Below are 27,931 nucleotides of genomic sequence, written 5' to 3'. Positions count from 1 at the left end.
GGGTACAACTCCAAAACCATCCCCGCCCCACCCCCACTTGGATATCCATCCCCACCTAATCCCCACCCAAGACCCGCCTAATCCCCACCCAAGATCCACCTAATATCCGTATCTCAAATACACAATCTTACATAATTAATACGAATTATAAAATAAAACATTCTATACACATTTTTGTGTTATAATATAAGTGTCGTACAAAGTATTATAATTAATATTGTATTTCATGTAATTATTTTATAAATAGAATAAAAGTATGTAATTTTGCTTTAAAATATATATAGATGTGGGTATGAGGTGGGGATGGGGCGGGTACGAAGTGGGGGCGGGTGGGGCGGGGCGGGGATTGGGCGGGTACAACTTAAAATCCACCCCCGCCCCATCACCCATGACGGGTATGGTTTTAATCCCCATCCCCACCCCACCACCCGCCAAACCGAGACCCATCCCCGCTCCATTGGGGCGGGTCTTCTACTTGACCCGCCCCACTGACATCCCTACACCCATCTCCTTTATCACTTCCTCGATTTCAATTGTGGAATAAGGCTTTACCAACTTGTTCCAGTCATCCGGAGATAGCTCAGGAAGTATGTCATGGGGGACATCAAATACAGTCGGTTCCTCCTCTTCGGTGAATAGCTTCGAAAAATATTGAACAATGTGTTCTTGAATTTCCAGCTTGTCTCTAAGCCATTCATCATTATCATTTTTAATCGCACCAATTTTATTTTTCCACCGTCGAACGATTGTGCTCAAGTGAAAAAACGTGGTATTTCTATCTCCGTTTTTCAACCAGTCAATTCGAGATTTCTGGTACCATATGATCTCTTCCCTATCAAGCACTTTATCAAGGTCTTTGCGCAATTGAGCCTCAAGTTTTATCAGGCCTCTATCCGATTTCTCAGCAAGTTTTCTCTGTACACCCGCAATTCTTGCCAAAAGCATTCGTTTTTGTTTGAACACATTCCCAAAAACATCTCGATTCCAACATTGTAATTCACTAGAGAGTTACAAGAGGGATGTCATGAGAGATCCATTGGCATCCCATTTCTCAGTCACAAACTCTTTAAAGTTCTCGTGAGTCATCCAAGTAGCTTGGAAGCGAAAAGGTCGATGTAAGGACTGGAAAGGAACAAAACCATTGGGGGATACGAAAATCGGACAGTAGTCCGAATGTAAAGCTGGAAGATGCTTAACCTTGGCTTGGTTAAATAATAAAGCCCACTGATCATACATTACACAACGCCCTATCGAGGTGCGCGCTTCTTCGAGTTTCTTCTTTGTTGCTCCAGGTATGTGCCGCACCCATGAACTCAACTTCAATTAAGTCCATCTCTTCCACCCATTCATTAAATAACTTGGACCGTCTTGTAGTTTCTCTGCAAGATGAGTTATGCTCCAAGGGAAACCTTGTGTCGTTAAAGTCTCCAGCAATGAGCCAAGGCTTATTGTGAGTACGAGCAAAATCTCTCAATTCCTGCCATAGCGTTTGTCTCTGAGCGGGATCCGGACTTGCATATACTGCAGTAAAATACCATGGAGTACCCCCCACACGAGAGACATCCATTGATATATATTGCTTATGTTTACTGATTGGATCAACAGTCACAAAATCATTTCCAAAGTACTAATTTTCTCTCTCTAGAACTTTTCTCTTTATCTTTTTCTATTTTTCAAAAAAAAAATTCAAAATAGCAAAATTGTTCATCTTCAAAGTGAAATCCAAGAAAAAAACTGAACTTATTTCAACAATTCAACCTTCAAACTGGAACAAATGGTGGATTCAAGTAAAATGCAAGTATAAATTTTGTACATGCAAATTGTTTTTCGTCAATAATTTTAAAGTCAAAGTGTTTAATTTTGTGAATTTGGGTTTTTTTTTTTAAAAAATAATAAAAATAATTAAAGCTGTGAAGTACAAGTTGTTCAAAAAAGAACAATTGGAGGAGAAAGAAGAATAGTAACGAATTCAAACCAACTGGAAGATAACTAAGCAAGGTTACTTTTTCAAACACTAGCTTGTTCTTTTTCAAACACTTATATATTATTTTTATTCCATGTTTATTAAATTAAAATATGCCTAATGTTCTTTTCGGAGGCCATGTTCTTTGTCAAACACAAAAATGTTCTTTTGTTGAACAATATTATGCATGTTCTTTTTTCAAATACTAGCATGTTCTTTTTCCAACACTCGTTTGTTCTTTTTTTTTTTTTTTCTCATGTTCTTTAAAATAAGCCTAATGTTCTTTCCGGGTGAACCATGCGCATGGTTCACCCGGGTGCACTATACTATTTTCACCCTTCTTATGCGGAGAAACTCCATTTGATATTGTGATGATTTTGGGGGCAACTAGCTAGATAATTTTTGGCCCAAGTTTGTAGCTTCACAAGGAAGCTTCTTTGTTTGACATTGTGGGTGCCTTTGCCGAGTGAAATGGTAGGCAATAAAGTCTTGGTAAAACTGTTATTAATTGCTGCCAGCAAGTGGGAGTAAATGAGGGAAGCAAGTAGTTGAGAGTAAGAGAAAAATACGGAGAGTTCAAGAACAACCACAGTTCACGTTCTTCATTGCGCACTGCCCCGATCGAAGCTCATCCGTGGCTCAATTAAGCTCAAATTTTGACAGCTTGTCAGGACATCTAGGGCTTCGTTGTTTTCTGATTTCAATGGTTGAATTGGATTGTTGTTTTCTGCTCTGGTTCCTAATTCACGTCTGCTGGACAGAACCTCAAATTTATGGTTATATCTCTCAATTTCTTCCTCAATTTTTAGCTCTTATGCTTGTTGTTGTTGCGTAAATTAAGTACCCAACTTTTAGATTTGGAATTGTGTTTGTGTAACATTCCTTGATCATAATAAAAAGCAATTCAATTTGAGTGGACTCTTAAAGTCCCGTGGTTTTTACTTTTCACACCAAAGAGGCTTTCCACGTAAATATCGTGTGTCTCTTGCTTGATTTTTATGCTCGTTCTTTGCCTTAATTTGTTGCACTTTAATGTAATGATATTGCTGGTGGTTTGTTAATATTGGAAATACATCATATACCTTAGGTTAAGTGTGACCTTTGAACAAGCTAGTAGCTTGTACGTGCTTGTGGTTTGTTTGTTGGGTCCACTAGATGTACTTCAATCTCCCCAATTGAAATTGCTATAAACCACTAGAGTAACTAGGCCCCCTTATGTACTTCAATCTCCCCAATTGGAGACTTGGAGCACACTTTTTGGACTTTATATGTCCTCCAAGTTCTTTGATTCACATTATGATTTGATGTGATATTCCTCTATTCCGATCCATTATTTTTGTTGACCCATATCCTTGCTCATTTATATTCTCTAATTCACAACCATCACTCATAACTTATCCCTTCATTCATATCACAAGAGCCACAACTCACAACATGACAAGAGTCACTTTCAAATTTAATTAGCTCTTGCTCTGATTTCCTTTAAATCAACTCACTTTACACTAAATACTGTTTGTTGAACTTTGAATTTTGCAAAACATACATATCAGATTTCTTCATTTCCTAAAGGTTAGCTGGCTCAATTCAATCGATGCAAAATGGAGTATTTGTTTTCCATTGATTGAAGAAAACATTTGGAGAAAAGACATACCTTTCTTCCTCATGTATCTTAATGTCAGAAAACAGAAATTGAGGTAAAAAGTATTCTTCTTGTTTTATTTTTTATTTTTTAATTTATTTTTTGGGTGGGATAATTTGTGCTATTTGCTTAAAAGTATATAAATTTCAAATCAAGAGAATAGTTTAGATTCTGTTTAATGAGTGTTTAAATTTATAATGAGATTAATTTTCTTTATAATGACTCTTTTATGGGGGTAATTGGTGTCATGTCATATGCTTGACAATAGATTTTTAATTAGTTCTTAAATTTATAATTGAGCATCATAGAGTTGTAAAATTACCAAAAAGTCATTATAAATGATCTAGATTGATTCTATGCTCTCATTTTAGAGTCTGTTCTCATTATAACATCAACATTCAACAATACCAAGTTCTATAATGACAAATCAAACCAAAGATGTGGAATCTTCAATACAACACAAGCTTAGTTCTTTACCTAATCATTTCTCTAATCATTCCATTTATAAGATGCCTGAACATATTCGCAAGATAAATGAACAATGTTACCAGCCTTCGATTGTTTCAATAGGTCCAATCTACTATAAAAATCCATCCTTGACATTTTCACAAGAATTAAAATTGAGCCATCTCCAATGCTTCCTTGAATATAGCACCCATGTAAATGGCAACCAATCTTGTTATAGCGTAGCCAAGCTCATAGACAATATAAAAGAACGAGAGGAGGAAGCTCGTTCCTACTACGAAGAAAAAATAAGTCTATCTAGTAATGAGTTCATTGAGATGATGTTGGTAGATGCTGCATTCATCATCTACTATTTTATGTGCTACGATGGTAATCCGGTACCACTCCGAAGAGATCCAATGGTAAATAAAATAGCATGGATGATGAGAGTTGAACAAGATTTATTTATAGAGGATAATCAACTACCATTTTTTGTTCTTAATGATCTGTACAATGCAACGTTTGGTGCAACATACCGCGATACATCTTTCAAGGATGTTATTTGTAGATTTATAAGTAACACTTATATTCCTGGAAGAGAGGTTGCACGTACAATAATAGGCCGAGAGAAGGTAAAGGAGGCGTCGAATATTAAGCATCTTGTGGATTTTCTAAGGATATGTTGCCTACCTTACAAACTTCGAGATCAACTCAACCTTGAAGACTCTCACATAGTATTTCCCTCAAGCGTCAAAGAGATCAAGGCAGCTGGTGTTAAATTTATTGCAATTGAAAGTGAGAGTATACTCGACATCGAATTTTCAGAGGGAGTCTTACGAATACCTACATTAATAATTCAAGAAAACACGGAGGCTGTACTTCGGAGTATAGTATTTTTCGAGCAATGCCACCATTACTACAACTCTTACTTCATCGACTATATATTCTTCCTCGATGCTTTGATTGATACTGCTGAAGATGTTCGAGTACTAGTTCAACATGGAATAATCAAACATTGTCTAGGAAGTGATGAGGAGGTAGCAAATTTGGTGAACCAAATCACCAAATGCATAATGATTTATAACCCCAATTTCTACTATGCTGATATTAGTCGAGATTTGAATGCGTATACTGCTATGAGGTGGAATAAATGGAAAGCCATATTGAGGAGAGATTACTTTAATCATCCATGGTCAATCATTTCTGTGATCTATTTGGTGTTCCTACTTATTCTCACTGTGTTACAGGTTTATACTGGTTTTAGGGGATAGCTACTGTACTCGATCTACAATTCTTGTTTCATGTGCCCTCGCTTACTAATTTAGTATAAACGAGATTCAATTTCAAATCTTGAGTATCACTTTTTTACACATTACTATTACTAATGCAAGTTATAATAATAACAATAATAATAATGTATGTTCCACAATTAAATTAATTAGTGTTTCAAATCAAGTTAACATGCCACATGACACTCTCCGGCCTCCTTTGTTGACTATTATTCCGTCTTTATCAATTTAAGGGTTATTTTTTCCTTATAAATCCGATTTTTGGTCAAAATTGACAAAAAAAAAATTATCGAAAATGTCTCATTTTATTTGTGTCACACAAACCGTGGTATTTTTAGTTCGCAAAACGAGACATTTTTTATCATTTTTTTTGGGTAAATTTTGACCTCAAATACAGACTCATAAAACAAAAATGACCCCAAAAACTTTAAAGAGCATGTTTTTGGTATGAAAACCGGATTTTTTTTCTTTTAAAGTGGTATTTTAAAATAAATTTTTTATGGATGGTAATTTCAAAATGCCGGTTATATGTGACTTGTAAAATACAATATTTCCTTCATTTGGGCTGATATCTTAGCCCCCCTACATTGATGTAATCAGTGGCGGATCCAGGATTTCCGACTTGGTGAGTCACTATCAATTATTGATTACTTGTGATACAAATAATTTTTCCAAATCTTGTTTATAATTAATTTCAATCCAAAAAAAAAAAAAATATATTTCACCAAATCGATTTCAATCTAAAATAAAACCAAAAATCCATAATACAACCAAATATTCCGTACTACTTAAAAATTCAATCTTACAAGTTGAAAATATTACAAATAACATGTTACAAATAGTAATATAAAACTATGATTTTTTACTTAGATTTGTGGGAAAATATTAAAATTGGTTGCACAAATATAGGATATAAAATTATAAATAGAAGCAAATATTATTAATAATTATTAAGTAAAAAAAATGAGATAACTTAAGAGACCTGTTATTAAGTATAACCGGTCTCTTTAATGAAGAAAGAAAGCAGCTCTTAAGTTATCTTTATAGTTGGTCTCTTTGATATTTTTATAAAAGGAAACCTGTGTCAGCTCTGCTAGCAGCATCAAAGAGACCGCCTCTCTACAATAAGCGATCTCTTTGATATTTTTATTTTAAAAAAAAATCAATTTTTTTTTGGTGCTGCTGAGTCACGTGACTCAACCAACACAGATCCGCCACTGGATGTAATCTAGTAAAATGACAAATTTATTAATGATCATGTTCAATAAAAAAGTTCCAAATTTAGTATCCACATATTAATCCAATTTTAGATCAAATTAGTTTTACGCAAAATACATACCTTCCAATATATAATTGAAAATGCTATAAACCACTAGAGTGACTAGGCCCCCTTATGTTCTTCAATATCCGTACTAGGAGACTATTTTGACCTAATCTTATTCTTTGATTCACATTAACTTGATGTGATATCCCTCCAATCCATGCTCATTAATAACTCCCAAGTCACAACCATCACTCATAACTTATCTCTTCCTCACTCACAAAAGTCACAATTCACAATTCTACATTATGTGTTTTTGTTATTATATATTACTTTCAAATTAAACTAGCTCTTGCTTAAATTAAATCACCCTCTTTTCTCTGTACATTACACAACCTATTGTTTGTTGGATTTTAAAAATTGCAACTAGGGATGGCAATGGATCTGGACCCGACCCGGATCCGAGGATCCAGATCCGTTTTTCACAGATCCGGGTCTTCAAATTTTGGACCCGACGAATCCGGGTCGGATCTGGGTCCTGCTGACAAAAACGGATCTGGTTCTTGGTCTGGACCATAGACTCGGATCCAGATCCGTGGACCCGTTTTTTTATTTTTCCTATTAATAAAAACTAAAATTGTTTATTTCTTTATTAAAAATGTTGATAATGTTAGTAATGATAAAGATTAACCCTTTCAAGAGATGAATTTTAAATGCTCATATTATATACATCATCGTTGTTTTTTCACTAGCTCATATGTAACAACGTATTTTTTTGTTGTTTTTAATTTTAATTCAAAATATGAGTGTATAAGGGCCTGTTCCGATTGACTGAACTCAGCTGAACTGAACTGAACTGAACTGAACTGAGCTGAGCTGAACTGAACTGAACTGAACTGAACTTATTAATTAGTGATTTCTAACTACGGATTAGTGATCTTTGATTATTTATTGATTATTTATTACTATACATATGTGTATATACAAATGTACATATTATTATTAATATTATTATTAATCTTGATTATTATTGTTATTATTATTATTTATTGATTATTTTTAGTATTATTATTATTATTATTGTTGTTGTTGTTATTATTATTATTATTATTATTATTATTATTATTTATTGATGATTATTATTATTATTTATTGATTATTATTATTAGTATTATTATTTCAATTATTATTGTTATTATTATTATTATTATTATTATTTATTGATTATTATTATTATTATTATTATTATTTATTACTTATTGATTATTATTATTATTATTATTATTATTATTATTATTATTATTATTATTATTATTATTATTATTATTATTGTTAATATTATTATTATTATTATTGTTGTTGTTGTTGTTGTTGTTGTTGTTGTTGTTGTTGTTGTTGTTGTTGTTGTTGTTGTTGTTGTTGTTGTTGTTGTTGTTGTTGTTGTTGTTGTTGTCGTTGTAATAAGAGCTTAAAAGAATGAAATTTGGCTTTATATCATTAGCAATATCATTAGACGTAAATTAAGAGCTGAACTGAACTGAACTGAGCTGAACTGAACTGAACTGAACTGAACTGAACTGAACAGAACTGAACTGAACTGAATTTCAACGGAAGAGAACAGGCCCTAAGTTGGTTAATTTGGGGTTGAATTTAATAACCAACAACGTAAGTTTGAAATAATTTTTTGACCCGAAAATTACATTTTTTGCAAAAAATTAGGCAAAATATATTGGACCCGTTTTGAACCCGGATCCGTTGGACCCGACGGATCCGGATCCAGGTCTTCATTTTCTAGACCCGACGGATCCGGGTCGGATCTGGATCCTACATACAAAAACGGATCTGGATCCCGGTCCAGATCCGACCCGTTGTCATCCCTAATTGCAACCATATGATATCAAGTTACTTAAGTTCCTAAAGGTTAATTGGCTTAATTGATGCATACGGCCATACGGGAGCATGCATTTGGTTCTAATTAATTGAAGTAAAAGCACAGTATTGAGAGAAGTCATACCTTTTTTTGCTAGTGTATCTTAACTTCAAACAACAAAAACTGAGGTAAAAAGTCTCTCTTTTATTTGTTATTTTCTTTACTTCAAAATTTAAGTGTTCTTCTTTAGATATGTATTACTTTGGTATCCTTTTATCTACAATTTTCTGACTTTTATTATACTATTCGCATACTTCACTAACTTTGACCGATTTTAGTGATATACAATTAAAGAAAGGAAATTTTGTCAGAAAAAACCATTTATAACAACTTTTTTGTTGGAAAAAACCTTATAATTTTTGTTTTTGGCAAATAAAAACCAGATTGTAATTTTTTATTTTTTATTTTTTTTATTGAGGACAACTACCTGAGATCTCTAATCACTCAATTAACCACTAATTTTTCATTAATTCTTCTAGTTACTCATAATTCTCACTGTATTATTTAGTAATTAAGTTAGTTTATAAATATTATAAAAAAAACAAAAACTACCCTCACCACCACCAGTCAGCCACCCTCTCCTTCTCCCCCTCCCATGGCAGCAGCCCCCTCTCCCATCCCCAACCGCCGCCTAGAACCCCCCATCTTCGTCGACCAACCTCCACCGTCTAACCGACCATATCCCTTTCCCCTTTACCCTCGCCACGACCACCTTTCTAACCCTGACCCAAAAATTCCACCCAAAGAAACCACCAACACTAGATCTTCTACTCCTGCGGTCAGTTACCTATATTTCTCTATCTTAATCTTGATTTGTTGTAGTTGTGATGGCACTGTTGAGTTTTATTAGCTTTTTAGCTGATTGAGTTGCCGATTGATTGAATTTTGGTTGATTATTTTGGTTGGTTGATTGGATTCATTTTTGGGTTAGGGTTTAACAGGGTGGTTGCGGCGGGGTAAAGGGGAAAGGAAGGGGGTCGGTTCGACGGCGGATGTGGGGGGTTTTAGGCGGGGGCTGAGGATGGAGGAGGGGGCTGAGGATGGAGGAGGGGGCTGCTGCCACATGAGGGGGAGAAGGAGAGGATGGCCGACTGGTGGTGTTAAGGGTAGTTTTTGTTTTTATAAAATAATATATTAACATAATTATTATATAGTTAAGTGAGAATTATGGGTAATTAGAAGAGTCAATGGGAAATTAGTGGTTAATTGAGTGATTAAAGATCTCAGGTTGTCCTCAACAAAAAAAAAATTTACAATCTGGTTTCTATTTGTCAAGAAAATTTTACAAGGTTTTTATAAATGGTGATTTATGACAAAATTTCCTTAAAGAAAATGATTTTTTGACAATTACCACCTACAATTGTTGCTGTTTTAGTGAATTACCACCTACAATTTTTATTTTTGAAATTTACCACCTACATTTTTCCAAAACACTAAAACTCCAACCACTTTGACCAACCCCTCAAAGATGACGTCATGTCGTTATCCTTGCTATTTCCCTCCGTTTTCTTTCTTCTACCCTTCCCTCTTCTTCCACTTCCATCTAAATTAAGACATAACTTGAAATCGAATCACTAGAAACTCTGATTTTTGAAGATTCGAATCAAGAACAATGAATTTTAATACCCTAGTTTTTTAATTTATTTTAGCAACTTGATTTTAGTATTTGTGCCAAATTAAAAAGGATATGAAGAAGAAAGACTGAGTATCGAAATAGGAAGGAAGGAAAAGGAGTAAAAAGGAGGGAAAGATCGTTTGTGGGCCCCACCATAACGAAAATATGATCAAGTAGAATCTTGTAAAATTTGTCTCAATCATTTTTCAAAAACTTTTGTATAAATCCGGTTTACACTAATATTATATTAGTGTACATCGAACAGTATAAGGGTAACTTTTAGCTAATTTTAGGGTAACTTTTTGTCTTTTTTTGGGTAACTTTAAACATAATACAATTTTTATATAAATCAACAACAAGAAAAGTTTTATAAAGGTAATTTAATTACATTCAATCACTAATAATTGATTTTTAGTCATTTAAAATGTGATTCTTTACTAATAAAGCGTAGATAATTTTTATTTGAATTGGGTTACTTTAACGCATATTGGGGTAACTTTTATTCATTTCAGGGGTAACTTTTAATCACTTTCGGTTATTTTTATAATGGATGTACAATAATTATTGTACACCCGATTTTTTTAAAAGTTTGTGATCATTTTTTTATAATATATCAATTTTTATATTTCTACTTTTTGATAATTAAAAATAGGAAAAACTAGATGAAGCTCGTGCGATGTACGGTTTGTTTGAATTTTTTAAAAAATATTTTTTTGTATATTTATGTGCTAAAATTTGTTACATATTTAGATAAAATTCCTAATATCAAAATATAATATTTTATGTTTAATTAATTTAAACTTAAAAATATCATTCGCCAATTTTGCTTGTGTGACATTTGAAATTAATTAACTCTAAAAGAAATTAATAATCTCTTATTTAATTGTCTACAATGAAAATTTATAATCTTACATGGCACACTAAGAAAATTAAATCCTACGTGGCTCTCTAAAACCTTGGGAAAAAACTCCCATATATATATATATATATATATATATATATATATATATTTTCAGGAACTAACCTGCCTAATAGGTCATTTTGTCAACAACTACTCGCTTTAAATTTTCATCAAAAAAACTACCCGCTAAATTTAAAAGTTTGACTGACACTATCCATTTTGGTTTTCCAGCAACAAAGTCCGGCTAGTGGGGCTCACTTTTGTTTTTTCTTCCAAAATTTAAACACGAAATGATGAATCACTCAATTAAGAAGCCAAAACAAGTGAATTGAACAGCAATATATATAAAGCAGTACATACTTCTTAGTTAAAATCACAATTACTTTCGCCCTCTTTAATTGGGAAAATATTGAAAATTTTGTGTTTTTAGGGTGAGTTGTTGTAAAGGAGATAATTTAAGGTTGATTGTTACATACGAGGTTTAGGCTTAAGTTTTGGAGGGAAAAAAAAAATTTGGTCACACTGGCCGGAAAACCAAAATGGGTAGTGCTACTCAAACTTTTTAAATTTAGTGGGTAATTTTTTTGATAAAAATTTTTTGTGAGTAGTTGTTGATAAAATGACCTATTAAGTGGGTAGTCCTTGACGATTTTTCCTTAAAAATATTTTTTTAGGAAAATTTGACAATTACCACCTACAATTATTGTTGTTTTAGCAATTACAACCTACAATTTTTTTATTTTTTTTTGAATTTTACCACCAACTATTTTTTTAAATATCAAAACTTCATTCCCACCTACTTGGCTCTGAACTCAAATGTGACGTCATATGGGGTCCACTAACTATCTTTTTCCTCCCTTTCTTTCTTTCTCACTCGATTTCTCATTTCCATGTATTGTATTTCTCTCAGATTTGGAGAAAAAACTTCAATTCATGAAATAATTAACATGAATATGTAATTTAATTTGAAGTTTATTTTTTTATTTTTTATTTTTATTTTTTTTATTTTGAGAGGAGTACAATATAGGGGATTGAGAAATTGAGAGAGTAAGAAATAAAATGAGGGAAATAAGGCGAGAAGGTAGTTTGTGGGTCCCACATGACATCACACTTCAATTTAGAGCTAAGTAGATGGGAAGTTTTGATGTTTTAAGAAATAGTTAGTGGCAAAATTCAAAAAAAAAAAACAACTTTAGGTAGTAATTGCTAAAACAACAACAATTGTCGGTGATAATTGTCAAAAAATCATTTTTTTTATTCAAATAATATAATGGCAAACGTGAAAAAATTGTGTTGTAAAGAAATAGGAATAAAGGAAGTATTATAATAGGTTAGGATGAAAGGAAAATAAATTATGCTCAAAATAATGATGATGATGATTTACTTTAATATTATAAATTTATAATATGCTTCCTAAAAGAATCTATATACATCTTGTTACGCCTGTAATCTCTACTCATTGTTGGCAAATGAGCAAAGAAAACCACTGGGTAGTTGGGTGCACCTACCTCTATGTGCATCTAAATTTTCTCCATTCTTTTAATATTGCACCATATTAGCTTTCACTCTTGTTAACGCATAACTTTGAGCCTTAGCTTAGAGCATCTCCAATGGCAAGCTACAATGTCATTGTAGCTTGCTTTTCTACACCAATTTTTAAGCTACAACACTTTTTAGCAATAAAGTGTTCCAATGGATGGTAAGCTACATCATGTTGTGATTTGAAAAAAAAAAAAAAATTTAATAAAATAAATAAATTATTGTATTATGTTATAATTTATATGAGTGGAGTTTATTTGTCTCTTTTTTAATTAAGCATGTAGCTTGTTTGGGCTACAATAGCTTGGATGTTGCTCAATTTTTTGTTCTCCAATGGTAATCATGTAGCTAGGAACTTTATTTATATTGCAAGCAAGTCCTTACAATTGAACCATTGGAGATGCTCTTATTATGCTAAATTTTTAATAAATAAAATTTATGAAAATTGATGTTTTGAAAGTACAAATCAAGACATTCCAAAAATATCTTACTTGATTGTATTATTCATTACATATAAGTCACAAAAGTTAGTAAAAAAAATATAAATAGTGTAAAAGTCATAGTGGTGCAACATTAACTAATATTACATAAAAAGTATAATGTGTTCCATATATAACATGTTATCTATGATTTGAAATTACAGAATGACAGTTAAAACCAAGGATGTGGAATCTTCAATACAATACAAGCTTAGTTCCTTACCCAAAATTTCCTCAAAATGCTGCATTTATAAGGTGCCTGGGTATATCCGTGAGGTAAATAGAGAATGTTATCAGCCTTCAACTGTTTCAATTGGTCCAATTCACTATAATAATCCATCCCTAAAATCTTCGTTGGAGTTAAAATTAAATTATCTCAAATGCTTCCTAGAACTTGCAACCCATACCAATGGCAACAAAGCTTATAGCTTAAGTCAATACATTGACTTAGTAAAAATTTGGGAGGATGAGGCTCGTTCCTATTACGAAGAAAAATTAAGTCTCTCCAGCAACGAGTTTATTGATATGATGATAATCGATGCTGCATTCATCATTTACTTATTTATGAGTTATAGTGGAAAATTTCAAACTCGAAATATTCCTAGTAATGAAAAGAATACTTGGATTATGAAAGTAAAACAAGATATATTTGTAGAAGACAATCAACTCCCATTTTTTGTTCTCAACAAGTTATACAGCATAACATTTGGTGAAGCTCACCGCGAAACTTCCTTTGAGGATCTAACTTGTTATTATATGTCTATCAATTCTGTTTTTGGAAATACCAATTTAGTTATTGGTAAAGAGAATGTTGTGAGAAACACATCAGGAGTTAAGCACCTTTTGGATTTTTTGAGGGTTTGGCACTTACCTTCCAAACCCCTTGACGGTAAATCAACAACTGAATTTACTTTACCGCCAAGTGCTGAAAAATTGGAGGTTGCAGGAGTAAAATTCAAGGCAAGTGAGGGTAAAAATCTATTGGATATTGAATTTTCAGATGGTGTTTTAGAGATTCCAAGATTGACTATGGAAGACAGGACAGAAGGTTTTCTTCGCAACATTATATTTTTTGAGCAATGTCATCATTTTAATGACGAGTCTTACTTTGCCGAATATGTATCGTTCATTGATGCATTGATTAACACTCGTGAAGACGTGCAAATATTAGTTCAACATGGTGTAATCAAGAATTTGCTTGGGAGTGATGATGAGGTAGCTAATGTCGTGAATCAACTCTGCAAAAATATAATGATTCATAGTCCTAAACTCTACTACTATTCTGATATTGCTGAAAAACTGAATGCGCATGCCAACACCAGGAGGAACAAATGGATGGCTATATTAAGGAAAGACTACTTCAATCATCCTTGGTCAATCATTTCCGTTGTCTATTTGGCGATTCTTCTTATCCTCACCGTGTTACAAGTTTATACTGGTTTTAAGAACTAATTATTCTTTGTTCATTTACGTACAGATTCCAATTCCAATTTATTGTTGTACAAGACAATGAATTAAGAATTTCTTTTGATGCTATAATTTGTTACATTAATGATAAGTTGATTGAACTTTGGTATATGTGAGATGGTAAAAGACTTGTCAAAAAAAAAAAGAGATGGTAAAATGGAAAATAGCTATGGCCTATGGGGGTGCAAAATTAGGCTCAATTAAAAAAAAAAAAAAAAGAATAATATGTGGAGTTTTATCATTTAATTTTTGGAAAATTTGAAAAATACAACCATTTAAAGTAGTCAATTTTTACATTACCACCTCAATTTTTTTATTTTTTTTTATTTTTAATTGTATTATACCACCTAGTTTTTTCCAAAACGCTAAAAACTACCACCACTTATCTTAGTGACGCTATCATGGGTCCCACAAACGGCCTTCCTTTCATTTTTCCTCTCTCTTCTCTCGATTTCCCTTGTTCTTCCCTCTTTCTATCTCTTCATCTTGCAAACTTGATTTCATTTGTCACTTTTTCGCAAATTAGGGTATTAAATTATGCAATTAAACCTTCAACGAATTGAAATTTCAAAATCAAGGGGTTGAACAAGCTTACTTAATTAGGGTAAGTGAAATCAATTTGGGGGGTTTTCTCAATTCAAAAAATTAGGATTAGGGAAATCAATTTGGAGGTTTTCTCAATTCAAAGACAACAACAAATTAAATAACCCTAATTGAGGACTACTTTTTGTTCTTGAATAGTTTTATCAACACCATGGGCGGATCTAGGGGGTTCATTGAACCTCCAGATTTTTTGAAAAAAAATTATAAGTTTTGATTTTTTAAAAAAAAAGAAATAAAAATAAGGTTAAAAGAAATTTTTGTGAAGTAAATAACCAAATATGTAAGTTTGACACATTGGTAAGGGAGTGACTAATAGAGTAGTGAGGCTCTTGTTAGATCAAGGGTTCGAGACTAGTTGCCCACATTTATTCTTTTTTTTTTTTTCCTTTCGATTTCTTCCGTTGTTCTTCCTGAGTTTGTCCATAGTTGGGTCAGTAATTTTAGGAGTAGTATGTTGGTCCTTTTGTTAAGTTAGAGAGTCAAATGAATTTAGAAGTTAATGAGTTTATTTAGTGGGTTTAATCATGGCCAGCCCCGGCCCTGAGGGTAGGCGGGGAGTGCCATGGCCAAGGGCCCATGGCCAATGGGGGCCCAAAATAATATATTACCTCAGCTTTCATAAAATTATAATAAACAAATAAAAAAAAAAGAAAAGAAAAAGAAGACAACACTCTTTAATCCTTCGCCGTTCGCTTCACTTCAAAATTGTTGCAATTCCCACTATCCAATTCTCTTAGCATTAAATACAAGTGAAAAACTTCATTTCCCACCAAGTAATTAAATTAATGGGTCTTGCCTTTCACTCTTATCAATTCCCCAAATATTTTGATAGTGTAAATGAAATTATGGGAATGTTATAAGCACGTAAAATATTGTTAAAACTATTACTCGTAAAAGACTACACCAGTCATTACTCATTAGCTTCAATTATACTCGTACATTTTAATTATCCTACTATGACTGAAAATAACAAAATCATTTATTTAATCATCTCATTGAGTTGTTTGCCTGTATTTGTGTCCACTAATTGTGTTTATTCTCTTTCACATTCAGATAAAGTTTCTCTCTCCTTTCTTTGTTTTTATCCATGGATAGTTATTGGGAATTAGTGTTTAATTTAGATACTGTAGTTTTAACTTTTAAATTAACAAACTTATGATCAAGTATTCAACTTTATTTTAAATCTATGCAATTGTTGATACTCTTAAAATATACTACGTATTATAGCAGTAGATCATAGTTACAATGAAACATTGCTCTTATTTACTCCATAGTACACAGAACTATGTCTAGATTAATAGCTAAGTGTAATATAACGGAGTAATATGGAGTATGCAGTATATTGTATATATTGTACTAGAGACAAATTGTTACATTATTTTAGAATGCGGTTTTTTTTTTTTTTTTTTTCTTTTTCTAAGGGCCCTTATTTATGATTTTGCCTATGGCCCATAAAATGTCAGGAACGGTCCTGATCATGGCATTATACTTCCAATTTTTTAGCTTATTATTTGTTGTTTGTTAGCCTACATATATGGCTCTTGTATTTGGTGAATTAAGCATGAAGAAATATTATTGAGTTCCTTATTTTACTTGCTTCATACTTATCTAATATTATTATTTATTTAGTGGGTTTAATCATGGCATTATACTTCCAGTTTTTTTAGCTTATTATTTGTTATTTGTTAGCCTACATATATGGCTCTTGTATTTGGTGAATTAAGCATGAAGAAATATTATTGAGTTCCTTATTTTACTTGCTTCATACTTATCTAATATTATTATTATTTTTATCCTTTAGTACGTATTAGTTTCAACAATCCTCTTATTCCTCTACTCCTCTTAATTCTTAAATCTTTATTTGTTTGTAAATTAGTAATAATTAGATTAATTACTAATTTTTTTAATTAGTTTTGATATATGGTTGAATACTTGAATTGTTGACAAATTGAATTTTAGAAACTTAGAATTTAAAAATTTTTACTTGGTCTTTTAATTGATAATTAGAAAAATTTTCCATTGTCAAATTTGTGTTTATTGGGGACTTGTATTTTTGTTTTATGTGTAATATTAATTTTTTGCAATAGAATTATAGATTTATCATTTATAGAAGTACTAGTGTATTAGCACGCTTTCAAAGTATAAAACTCGAAAAATGCTTTTGTAGGTTTTTTTTTTTTTTAATTTTTTTATTTTTTTATTTTGTAACTGTTTAATCCATCCATTTGCAATAAAAAATTTGAACTTATGTATTGAATATTTAATTAATATATGAGCATGGTTTGTTTTTTAAGATTCCGAACCCACAGTTTGGAATTCCTAGATACGCCACTGATCAACACCCTAAAGGATGTGGCCATACTTGCTCAAAGTGGGGTGATTGACAACTTGTTAGGGAATAATGAAGAAGTGGCAAATCTCTTTAGCAAGATCTTCAAGCAGACAGTGCTAAAAACTTCAAAGTTCTATTACTCGAGTATATGTAAATGATCTCAATGCATATTCTGGTACTCAATGGAATAGATGGAGGGCCATGCTCAAGCATGACTACTTCAGCCATCCTTGGGCTGCTATTTCTGTAGTGTATGCAATTGTAATGTTGATTCTAACCGTTCTACAAGTTAAAACCGGCTTCAAATAAGTAGTTAGCTTGTGATTTATGCAATTGGAAAGTTGGAGACTTTGAATAAATGGCTTGTGATTATTGCAATTGTGATTTGATTCTGTCTTTGGTTTTATTATAGCTGTAAGAGAAGCAATGCTATGATCCATATACAGATGCTCCAAAAAATTTTCTCGCCCATTTACTTCAAAATTCACAATGAGATTCTTTACAACAGAAGTGGTACAATATGATGAAGTGTTGCAGCAGGCAGCAGGCAGCAGCATAACCAGTATATAATTCCCCTCAATAGAGGAGCTAAACCCTGTACAGCGTACAAATTCTGCCTTGCTAAATTGTTTTCGGGTGACACTGACAGCAGATCCTGTCAAAAGAATTAGTAGTTGTCTAGACGGAAAGCTACTTAGAGAATTAGCGCATATGGCTTATACTTGGTAGATGGCAAGCTATCTATTCAGTCATTTGTCCCACCAAGTATGATCACAAAAACGAGTCAATGAACATTGCCAAATAGAAGTTTGATGCAAGACTCTCCAGTGAGCTCATAGGCAAATCCGAAAGGAGTAGCTCTTATCATCTCTGAAGCTAGAAATAGCCCCGTAATCAAGGCACAATAGACTGTGCCTCATTCTTGACAGCAAGCTCTGGGTAAGCCTTAGCAAATATTGATCTGAGTCACTACTAATTTAAGCATCAAACAATCAATTCTATGAAAGGCAGCATTGATTATATAGGTAGCTTCGGCATTGGCGGGCTGTGCTTTTGGAATTTTGTATTAAGATTTAGGCATCTGTGTTGCAGTGATCAGTTTATCACTATTTTGACAGAAAGATTATTACCCTTGTAAATCATCACCAGTTTCCAAGAACAGAATGTTTGCAATGACTTAAATGTGTACACTATTGCAGTAGATCTCCTTGAAATTGTCTTAAATGTGTACACTATTACACTAGATCTTCTTGAAATTGTCTTTAAAAGCTCCTATAAGATAAATACTCAATAAATTATCAGTACTTGACACTATTCTATGATTCCAAATTTCTAAAATACTCAATAAAAAGTTAATAACTCTTTAACCTTGGTCCCAACCCAATATGGCTATACCAATTAAGTTACCCTATCAAATAAAGAAGGTTTAATATAGTTTTAGAACGAGTTAGTTTTCGCAATATAATTATGCATGGCTATACCAAGTGAGGCTTTGTTCTTTTGAGCTTCTGGGCTAGCAGAGCAGATTTCAGCAGAACAAGGAGAGTAGAGCAGAACATATTATTATTATTATTATTATTATTATTATTATTATTATTATTATTATTATTATTATTATTATTATTATTATTATTATTATTATTATTATTATTTATTTATTTATTTATTTATTTATTTATTTTTTTAATCAGAGTTGAGCAGGCAGAGCAGAGCAGATTGAAGCAGAGCAGCTCTAAAGAACAGGGCCTAGTGAGTTACCAATATAATTATGTGTGTAACTACTACAGTAGATCTATTATGCTGATATTAGTCGATATTTAAATGCGTATACAGCTATATTGAGAAGAAATTTCTTTAATCATCCATGGTCAATCATTTCTGTGATCTATTTGGTGTTCCTACTTATAATGTTACAGGTTTATTCTGGTTTTAGGGGACAGCTACTGTTCTTCACAAATCGTTTTCATGTGCCCTCGCTTATTTATTTACTGTAAACGAGTTTCAATTTCAAATCTTGAGTATCACCTTTTTTACACATACTACTACTAATACAAGTTATAATAATAACTCCCGTCAAAAAAAAAAGTTATAATAATAACAACAATAATAATACATATTCCATAATTAATTAGCGTTCCAAACTAAGTCCACATGCCACGGGATTCCTTTGTAAACTATTATTCCGTCTTTATAAATACAATTAAAATAAAATGTAGTTTATATAAAAAATGAGTTCTTGATCTCAAGATTAAATATTAAAAACTAAACAGTTGAGATATGTCATAATATATGTCTTTTATCAATACTTTAATTAGAATTGAATCATGTTATAAATCAGGCATCACCTATTCACCTGAACTTGAATACTAATACTCGTTATTAAAAAACGCTTTTTTTTTTTTTTTTTTTTTTAAATGTTATATTTGATGTTATTATTGATACATAATGAATTACAATTTTGAAATTTGAATGCACTACTTTATGTAAGACTTGATCATGTGTAAAATAAGGTTTAACTATTCAACCCTGCAACATTATTTGATGTTATGCTTTAAAATTAAAGTACAAGTTTAAGCTTGAACATGTCATTATATATATTTGTAGTTTGGAACATATATCACAGAAATATTCAATAAAAAAAAATAAAAAAAAATCTATATTTATATCAAGTAAGTTCAAGGCAATAAGAAAAATATTTATATTACAAATATAGGCAAGTTCAAGGCGATATATGAACGATAAAAGATACTTCACAATACAATTTATCTAGTAAATTTTGTAGATAACCGCTCTCAAAACAACCTATATTATAACATTTCACTTAAAATTATGGAGGAGTATGCCTCAATGTGATCACATTTAAGCTTAACACAATGTATTCTTAAACCAGCAGACCAATTGACTTGTCAATTAACTTAATACATTATATTGTAGTAAATATTATATAGAAAGCTAGTAATTTTGAAGCTGTTGTTAGATAATATGTTAATATTATCTCGTAAATTAAGTGTTGCGTGGGGTGCTGCTTGTGTGTGGTGTTGTGCGTGACGTTGCTGCTTTGTTGCGTGCTGTGTGGTGCGCTTGTGGTGGTAGTGTGTTGCTACCTTTGTTTGGTTTGGTTTGGTTTGTTTGCTCGTGATTTAGTGCGATGGCCGATGATGATACATGCCTCCTCTTCCTCCTCCTCCTCCTAAGTACGAGCCTTTCAATGATTACTACCTTCATCCAAGTGAAGGTTCCCAATTGGTGATTTGTCCAGTGTTGCTTACTGTCGACAACTATGAAGAGTGGTCGAGGTCAATTCGCAACAATCTTCGGTCCAAGAGCAAGCTCGGGTTTGTTGATGGTTCTATTGTACAACACGATCCCAAGCATTCAGATTATTGTCAGGGTATTGTTAATTCTACTGTCGCCACATCCTCGTCTGAAGCCTAGTACAGGTCTATGACCTCTCACTACTCGTGAGTTGAAATGGTTGAAACAGTTGTTGTTTGTTCTTGGTGTTAAGCATTTTAAGTCTATGCGGTTGTTTTGTGATAATCAGTCGGCTTTGCATAAAGCCAAGAATTCGGTATTTTATGAACGTACGAAACTTATTGAGGTAGACTGTCATTTTGTTCGTGATGAGTTGATAAACGGTAATATTTCTACCTCCTATGTTTCGACAGGTCACCAGTTGGCAGATATTTTAACCAAGACTCTTGGACGACAGCAGTTAGGTTTTCTTTTACGCAAGTTGGGCACGCATTCGCGATTTGCATGCTCCAACTTGAGGGGCAGTATTAGAGCTGGTTTGGTTTATTTATGTTAAGTTTATATTATTAGGAGTTTTAGGCTTATTAGGTTTCCTAATGTATTGTGTATATATATGTGTTTAATATCAATACAAACCTTAAGCCGTTTTCTCCAATATTTCTTTAAGTTTAACATATGTATTTACATAATTGTATTCGGCATTTTTTTTTTTTTTTTTTTTTTTACAAAGTGTTATATTGTTGTGTTACCAGTTACCACATTCCGTTCTGCAACAAATGAAATTTCTTATGTTTCACAATAATACCCTATATTCCCACTAATAAGAAAGACGGACAATATTTAATATCATACTATAGAGCACAACATTTTAAGAGGGAATATAGATTACTCTAATGGATTGAAAAGTATATATAAATCTTCTTCCGGTGGAAAAGAATGCTATTTTATTCTTTAATATACAATGTACACATTTAGAGTTTTCTTATTTGCGTGGTTAAAGAATATTACTTTTAATTTGTGTTAAGTTAGGCTGTAAATACAAAACTCTATAAAAAGAAAATCAATCCAAGGCTAAGAATTACAACATTTCTAAATATATTACCAAAAATTCCTCCTTGAATATATTTCTAAATATATTACTACTACACATTTACAGTATTTATTAATTTTTTTTTTTATAAAATAATTTTCTCTGCTCGGGTCACCTTGCGAAGCTGCGATCTACATTTCGATTTGCAATTTCGGTGCGTCCCTTAGCTTATTCCCACAATTTTCTATTCAGAAATTTTATACGAATACTATTTTATTTGCTGTAAATTTGATGCTATTCTCAAATTTAGAAAATTTTCTAAATCATTCTTAATTGTGAAAGACAGTTTTATCATCAAATTCATAAAATGTGAGTCACTATAAGTATATATATATATGGGCCTATTCAGCTAGTTTATTTCACAATAATATATATATATATATATATATATATATATATATATATATATATAGAGAGAGAGAGAGAGAGAGAGAGAGAGAGAGAGAGAGAGAGAATATTTTTATATGTGGTCAATCACACCATATAATTGGTCCATCATAGTATGATGACCACTTTACATATAAGACAATTAATTTAGTAACGAGGGTTATGTCAAATGTCAGATGGGTACCCTAATACAAGTAGATAGTAGTTACTCCAATAAAAAGTGGAGTTACTCCAATAATATATTACTCACAAATAAAATTGTATCTAGAAATCGGCTATGTCACATTGGTAAATAAATTGAAGTAGAAGTAGTAGCCTTTTCTTTCCAAATATTTTTTTCGGTTTCTTTCTTGTTAACTTGTAACTTTAGCTACATTTCTCAACACATAAATTCATTTACAGATCAACAAGAAAAAATTTATAAAAAATTTCATACTTTCAAAACCATATTTTCATATGAATCTAATAGAACACAGCAATAGATATATATATATATATATACATATATCATAAAAGATGGTGGTAAATTGAGACATGTGAATTAATACGAACTTCCTTTTTTTAATTGACAAGTTTAAACTTTTAACACATAATATCCTACCTTGTAAATAATTTTAAAAAACTCTTATAAATAATGTATATGGACATTTATATCTCTTTTGATTTCAAAAGTTTTAAATTGGTCTCTTGAATTCCCTAAATTGATTTTAAAAGTTATGTTTATTTTCATTTCCTTTTGTTTTAATTTTTCTATTTAGAAATTAATTAGACATTTATATTTCTAGATTGAACTCAATATTTTTTTACTATACTTTCACTGAAAAAAAAGTAGCACAGCTAAAGTTTCGAACATTGCACAACTACACAACTCCAAAACAATAACCGTTTATATGCAAATAAATTTAATAATATATATGCAACCAGCATAAGACATAAATGCCAAAATGCCGTCAGTAATATTTTTTTTCAAAGGGCTAGCTATATGGTGCGCATCACGCGTTGGAATCTCTAGTAGTGTTAAAATTTTAAACTTTCCAACTAAAATCAAAGGAAGTTGGAAGTATATTGCAACATTTGCTATTTGTGAAATATTTATTGCATAACATTTAATTCTTGACGTATTAAGTGACTCCAAAATAAGTAACCCCACCGATTGTGTAACTCCTAAATAAGGAACCCTTGAATAAGTAACCAGAGCCACAGGCTGTGGCCAGCCACACAGAAAATGCACTTAATATTTTATACTTCATATAATCGTGTTTAGATCTTAATTATTAGACCTGATTGAATTTGAACTTATCAACTCTTAAGTGATATGCTATCATGTTTGAATATATCTGAACTTATTAGCCAAGCTAGCTTATGAGTGCACTTGTGTAATTCACAAATGCAGGTGAGGGTTCGTTGTAGAAAGGTAAATAACAATGTTGGATCAAGTATATGACGAGATAGCAATTTCAATGGAAGAAAAGGTGAACTCCTTGTCAAATGGTTATTCCAGCAAGTGTTGCATTAATAAGATTCCAGCCTTTATTCGAAAGGGAAGTGAAGAGTGCTATCAACCTTCAGTTGTGTCAATTGGTCCCATCTACTACGATCATCCATCTCTTAAAACGATCCAAGACCTAAAATGGATTTACTTGAAAAACTTCCTACAACATCCCTCAAATGATAATCCTAGTTTGAAGGATTATACCAAATTTGTGAGAGACCATGAAAGCGCAATCTATGAGTGTTATGACCTACATAATGTAGGAGGCAAGCACGACAACAATGTCGAAGTAACAGTGCATGATCCTTACCGGAAATGTTATGAACAACATATAGTAGAACAAATCCGTCCTGATAAATTTATCGAAATGATGGTGCTTGATGCTGCATTCATCGTTTACTTATTCATAAGTAATAGCGATTTGGACTCAAGTACAATCTCCATACCAAAGAGCCAACAAGGACTAGTGCCTTACCTGGTTAAAGATTTGTTTCTACTAGAGAACCAACTTCCTTTTTTTGTTATCCAAGGTTTCTTTGACATAGCATTTGGTAATCCCAACGATCCACCTAGTAAATTTATTCACATTATTCTTAATAACCTTATTAGCATTACTAGTTTCCCAGGATATAAGGTTATGAAGAGAGTTGTTGATAATAAGGAAATTATTGATGCATCAACTACAATGCATTTATTGGATCTTTTGAGGAAGTGTTGCTGCTTACATTCAAACTTATCGCCAATAAATCGAGAAAGCCAAAAAGATAAATGTTATCCAAGGACAGCCAAGAAACTAAGCGACAATGGAGTAAAATTTGAGGTAAGCGAAAGTGAGTGTCCATTGCACATCACATTTAAGAAGGGGAAGTTGATGATTCCAGAGTTTGTTCTAGATACTGACACTGAACCTTATTTGCGGAACCTCCTATACTTTGAAAAATGTCATTATTCCGAGGAAGATTACATCAATGATAATTTGTTATTCTTGGATAAATTGATTGACACCATAGAAGACGTGGAAGTACTACAAGAAGCAGGAATTCTCTTAAATCATCTTGGCAGTGACGAAGATGCAATCAAATTTTTCAATAATGTCCCCAGAAACACTACTGTAGGAAGCCATTTTCATTACTCACAAGTTAGTAAAGATGCAAATGAATATGCTTCTGATTGTTGGAATCAATCCAAGGCTATTTTAAGGAACAAATACTTCCACCATCCATGGGCAATTATATCTGTCATTGCTGCAATCATACTTTTTATTCTTAGTCTCTTACAAACTATTAGTGGTTTCACCAAGTAAAAATCTTGCTCTATCCATCTTGTAATAAATCTTTTTTTTTGTTGGCTGTAAAATGTACTATATTAGTGTCATTTTCATTATATAAACTCCATATACATATTGTGTACGGTTTGAATATGATTTTTAAGTGAAGATATAAGAAGTTGTAACTACTATGGTAGTTAGTGGAAGATAATACACTACAAGAAAAAATGTAAATACTATGGCTAAAAAACCATCCGTAAAAGGGTTGGAAAAACGAACAAAAAATACATTTAGAAAAAGTCATAAAGATTAATATTTTGTAAACCAGATTTTATAAGATAAAATCTCTCAAAGATCTTTTCTATAAATTAAAACTTATCTTTACTAAAATTTTGATTTTACTTAGCTTCTCAAGCTTTATCATGTTTCTAATTGATCTCATGCATAATTAACAAATATCAGCGCGTTTCTAGTGCGGCTGGTCGCACGGTGCGGCAAGGTGTCATATCAGTAACCCTTTTAGTAACCCCTCAAATAACCCCACTAAAGTAACCCCCCAGACAAAGTAACCCCTTACCATGTAACCCCTGACTAACCCCACGTAACCCCTAACCGACCTAGTAACCTCTAACCTAGTAACCCCAAGTAACCCTTAACAGACCTAATAACCCCTAGTAACCCCTAACCGACCTAGTAACTCTTAGTAACCCACCACTTAGTAACCCCGACCTAGTAACCTCTAACCAACCTAGTAACCCCTAGTAGCCCCCGACTTAGTAACCATTAACCCACACCCAAACCCACCATAACCACCACCAACACCAACCTTTCTCAACCGCCGTCCTCAAAACCTTAAATTCCACCACACCACCACCAACTCCCATACCACTAACAACCATTAAAATTATTTAAAAAAAAAAAAATTAAATCGAGCAAATACCTCAAAATAAATATTGGCTTCGAATTTCACTTGAAATATGGCTAAAAAGGCCAAATTTAGCCATAAAAACTCTAGATCTAGAGTTTTCATGGCTGAATTTGGCCTTAAATTAAAACCTCTAGCTTGTTTTTCGGCAACGGAGTACGTGGAGTTTCTTTACCCCCTACCACTGCTGCTCCATTTAACTTGATTAATTGAGTGGGGTAACTAGAGAAGATGAAAATAGGAGAGAGAAAGAAGAGATAGGAGAGAGAAAAAGGAGAAAGGAGAGATAGAAGAGGGTTCATGAAAAGAGTGTGTTTAGGTGGGAAGAAGAAAACTAAAACGAGAATGGGAGATAGAGATCAGAGAGAGAAAAAAAATAAATAACAAAATTATATTGCCGTTGGCCGTACGGTGCGGCCAACCGCATATGAAACTTTGTGAACAAACATATATTTACAGCAATCCTAACAAAAATAAACTTAACAAAAACCGAATGCAAGAAAGTACACCAGGAAGCACCATGTGCATGGTGCACTCAATAAAAAAAAAAAAAAAAAGTGAAAATAACATAATTTGGTTGAACGAAGAACATACTTATGTTTTACAAAGAACATACCTATATATGTTTGATAATATGTTCTTTTATACTTATGTTCTTTACTATATATTGATTAAACATGTTTTTTGAGTTTCAATAATACAAAGTATGTTCTTTGAATTTAGCTTATATGTTCTTTGAATTTGGCTCATATGTTCCTTGAGGTACGTAATGAGTGATGCACACATAGTGATATTGTATTTTTTTATCATCATATATATTTAAATTATTTTTATTATCGTATGTTCTTTGAGTTTGATTAGTGTGTTCTTTAGGTATGAACTATATGTTGTTTACATTATAACTTATGTTCTTATAACATATGTGATTTTGAATTTTAAATTTTGAAATATTTTTAGTTTAAAATAATTTTTGAGAGTGAAAACTAAAATTATTATAAAAAGTTGAATTTTTAGAGAAAGAAGAAATTTTTTTTTGGAGAAATGATATCTATGGTAAAAAAAAAAAAAAATTGTTAATGCTAAAATTTTATGAAATTTTAACAAAGTTTTTATCACGTTCTTTTTCTAATGTCTTTATATTCTTTGGTAATGCATGTTCTTTGTCAAACACTTATATGTTCTTTTTCAAACATATTCTTTTTGCCTTTTTTTATCACTAGGTGCACCATGTGCATGGTGCACTCTGGTATACATATCAGACATTAAACAAAAACCTTAATAAAAGATTTAAGTTTATTACTAAATTTCCTCATCAAGCTTCGTAAAGTATATTGGAACTTAGGTTCTACGCAGACCGGGACTGAATTTCTGCTGTCATATTCACTCCAGGATCTTGCTGGAACTCCACTACTAGAAAATAGCTTAATTCCGACGGACTGCTTCCGACGGACCTAATATTCCGTCGGAAAAAGGGAAATTTACGACGGATTTTTTTTTCGTCGGAAATTTCCGACGAATTCATCGATTCCGTCGAAAATTTTCGACGGAATAAAAGTCCGTCGTAATTTTTGTATGTTCCGACGGAATTTTCCGTCGGAAATTACCTTTTCCGACGGATTTATAGTCCGTCGTAAGTTTCCGACGGAATATTCCGTCGGAACATAATTTTTTTTAAAAAAAAAACCATTTCCGCTACAAAACCCTAAACAAACTTCAAGAAGTGCCTCTTTTCTCTTCTCCTCTTCACTCTCTCTCTTCTCCATTCCTCTGCTTCTCTCTCCTCTCGTTCTCCTCTCTGCTTCTCCCTCTTATCTTCTTCTCTCTCCTCTCGTTCTCCTTTCCTCTGTTTCTCTCTGTTCTCTCTCCTCTCGTTCTCCCTCCTCTCGTTCTCCTTTCGACCACCACACCACGGCATCAACAACAACACAACCACCGTCATCAAACACCACGGCATCAACAACAACACAACCACCGTCATCAACGACCAACACACAAACGGCATCAACCAACTACTTGAAAGGTTTTTTAGGCCAAATTCGGCCATAAAAAGTTT

General features: G+C 32.3%; 3 protein-coding genes across 3 annotated transcripts; all 3 read left to right on the top strand.

Moving 5' to 3' along the window:
- The first annotated feature begins 3,195 nt into the window (after positions 1–3,195).
- On the top strand, positions 3,196–5,414 carry LOC145555642 (UPF0481 protein At3g47200-like). Its single transcript, XM_081617385.1, has one exon. The coding sequence runs from the start codon at positions 4,022–4,024 to the stop codon at positions 5,315–5,317; it is 1,296 nt and encodes a 431-aa protein (XP_081473511.1). The 5' UTR covers positions 3,196–4,021; the 3' UTR covers positions 5,318–5,414.
- A 7,811-nt stretch (positions 5,415–13,225) lies between these two features.
- Positions 13,226–14,643, top strand: LOC145555641 (UPF0481 protein At3g47200-like). The gene has a single exon (XM_081617384.1). The coding sequence runs from the start codon at positions 13,226–13,228 to the stop codon at positions 14,510–14,512; it is 1,287 nt and encodes a 428-aa protein (XP_081473510.1). The 3' UTR covers positions 14,513–14,643.
- An 8,975-nt stretch (positions 14,644–23,618) lies between these two features.
- LOC145642601 (UPF0481 protein At3g47200-like) lies at positions 23,619–24,989 on the top strand. The gene has a single exon (XM_081693794.1). The coding sequence runs from the start codon at positions 23,619–23,621 to the stop codon at positions 24,987–24,989; it is 1,371 nt and encodes a 456-aa protein (XP_081549920.1).
- The last annotated feature ends 2,942 nt before the right edge of the window (positions 24,990–27,931 follow it).

Source organism: Chenopodium album, chromosome 8 (genome assembly GCF_948465745.1).
Source record: "Chenopodium album chromosome 8, dcCheAlbu1.1, whole genome shotgun sequence".
In the NCBI taxonomy this organism is placed as follows: Eukaryota; Viridiplantae; Streptophyta; class Magnoliopsida; order Caryophyllales; family Amaranthaceae; genus Chenopodium; species Chenopodium album.
The sequence above is the reverse complement of the archived record's forward strand: the minus strand, read 5'-3'. Positions and strand labels throughout refer to the sequence as shown.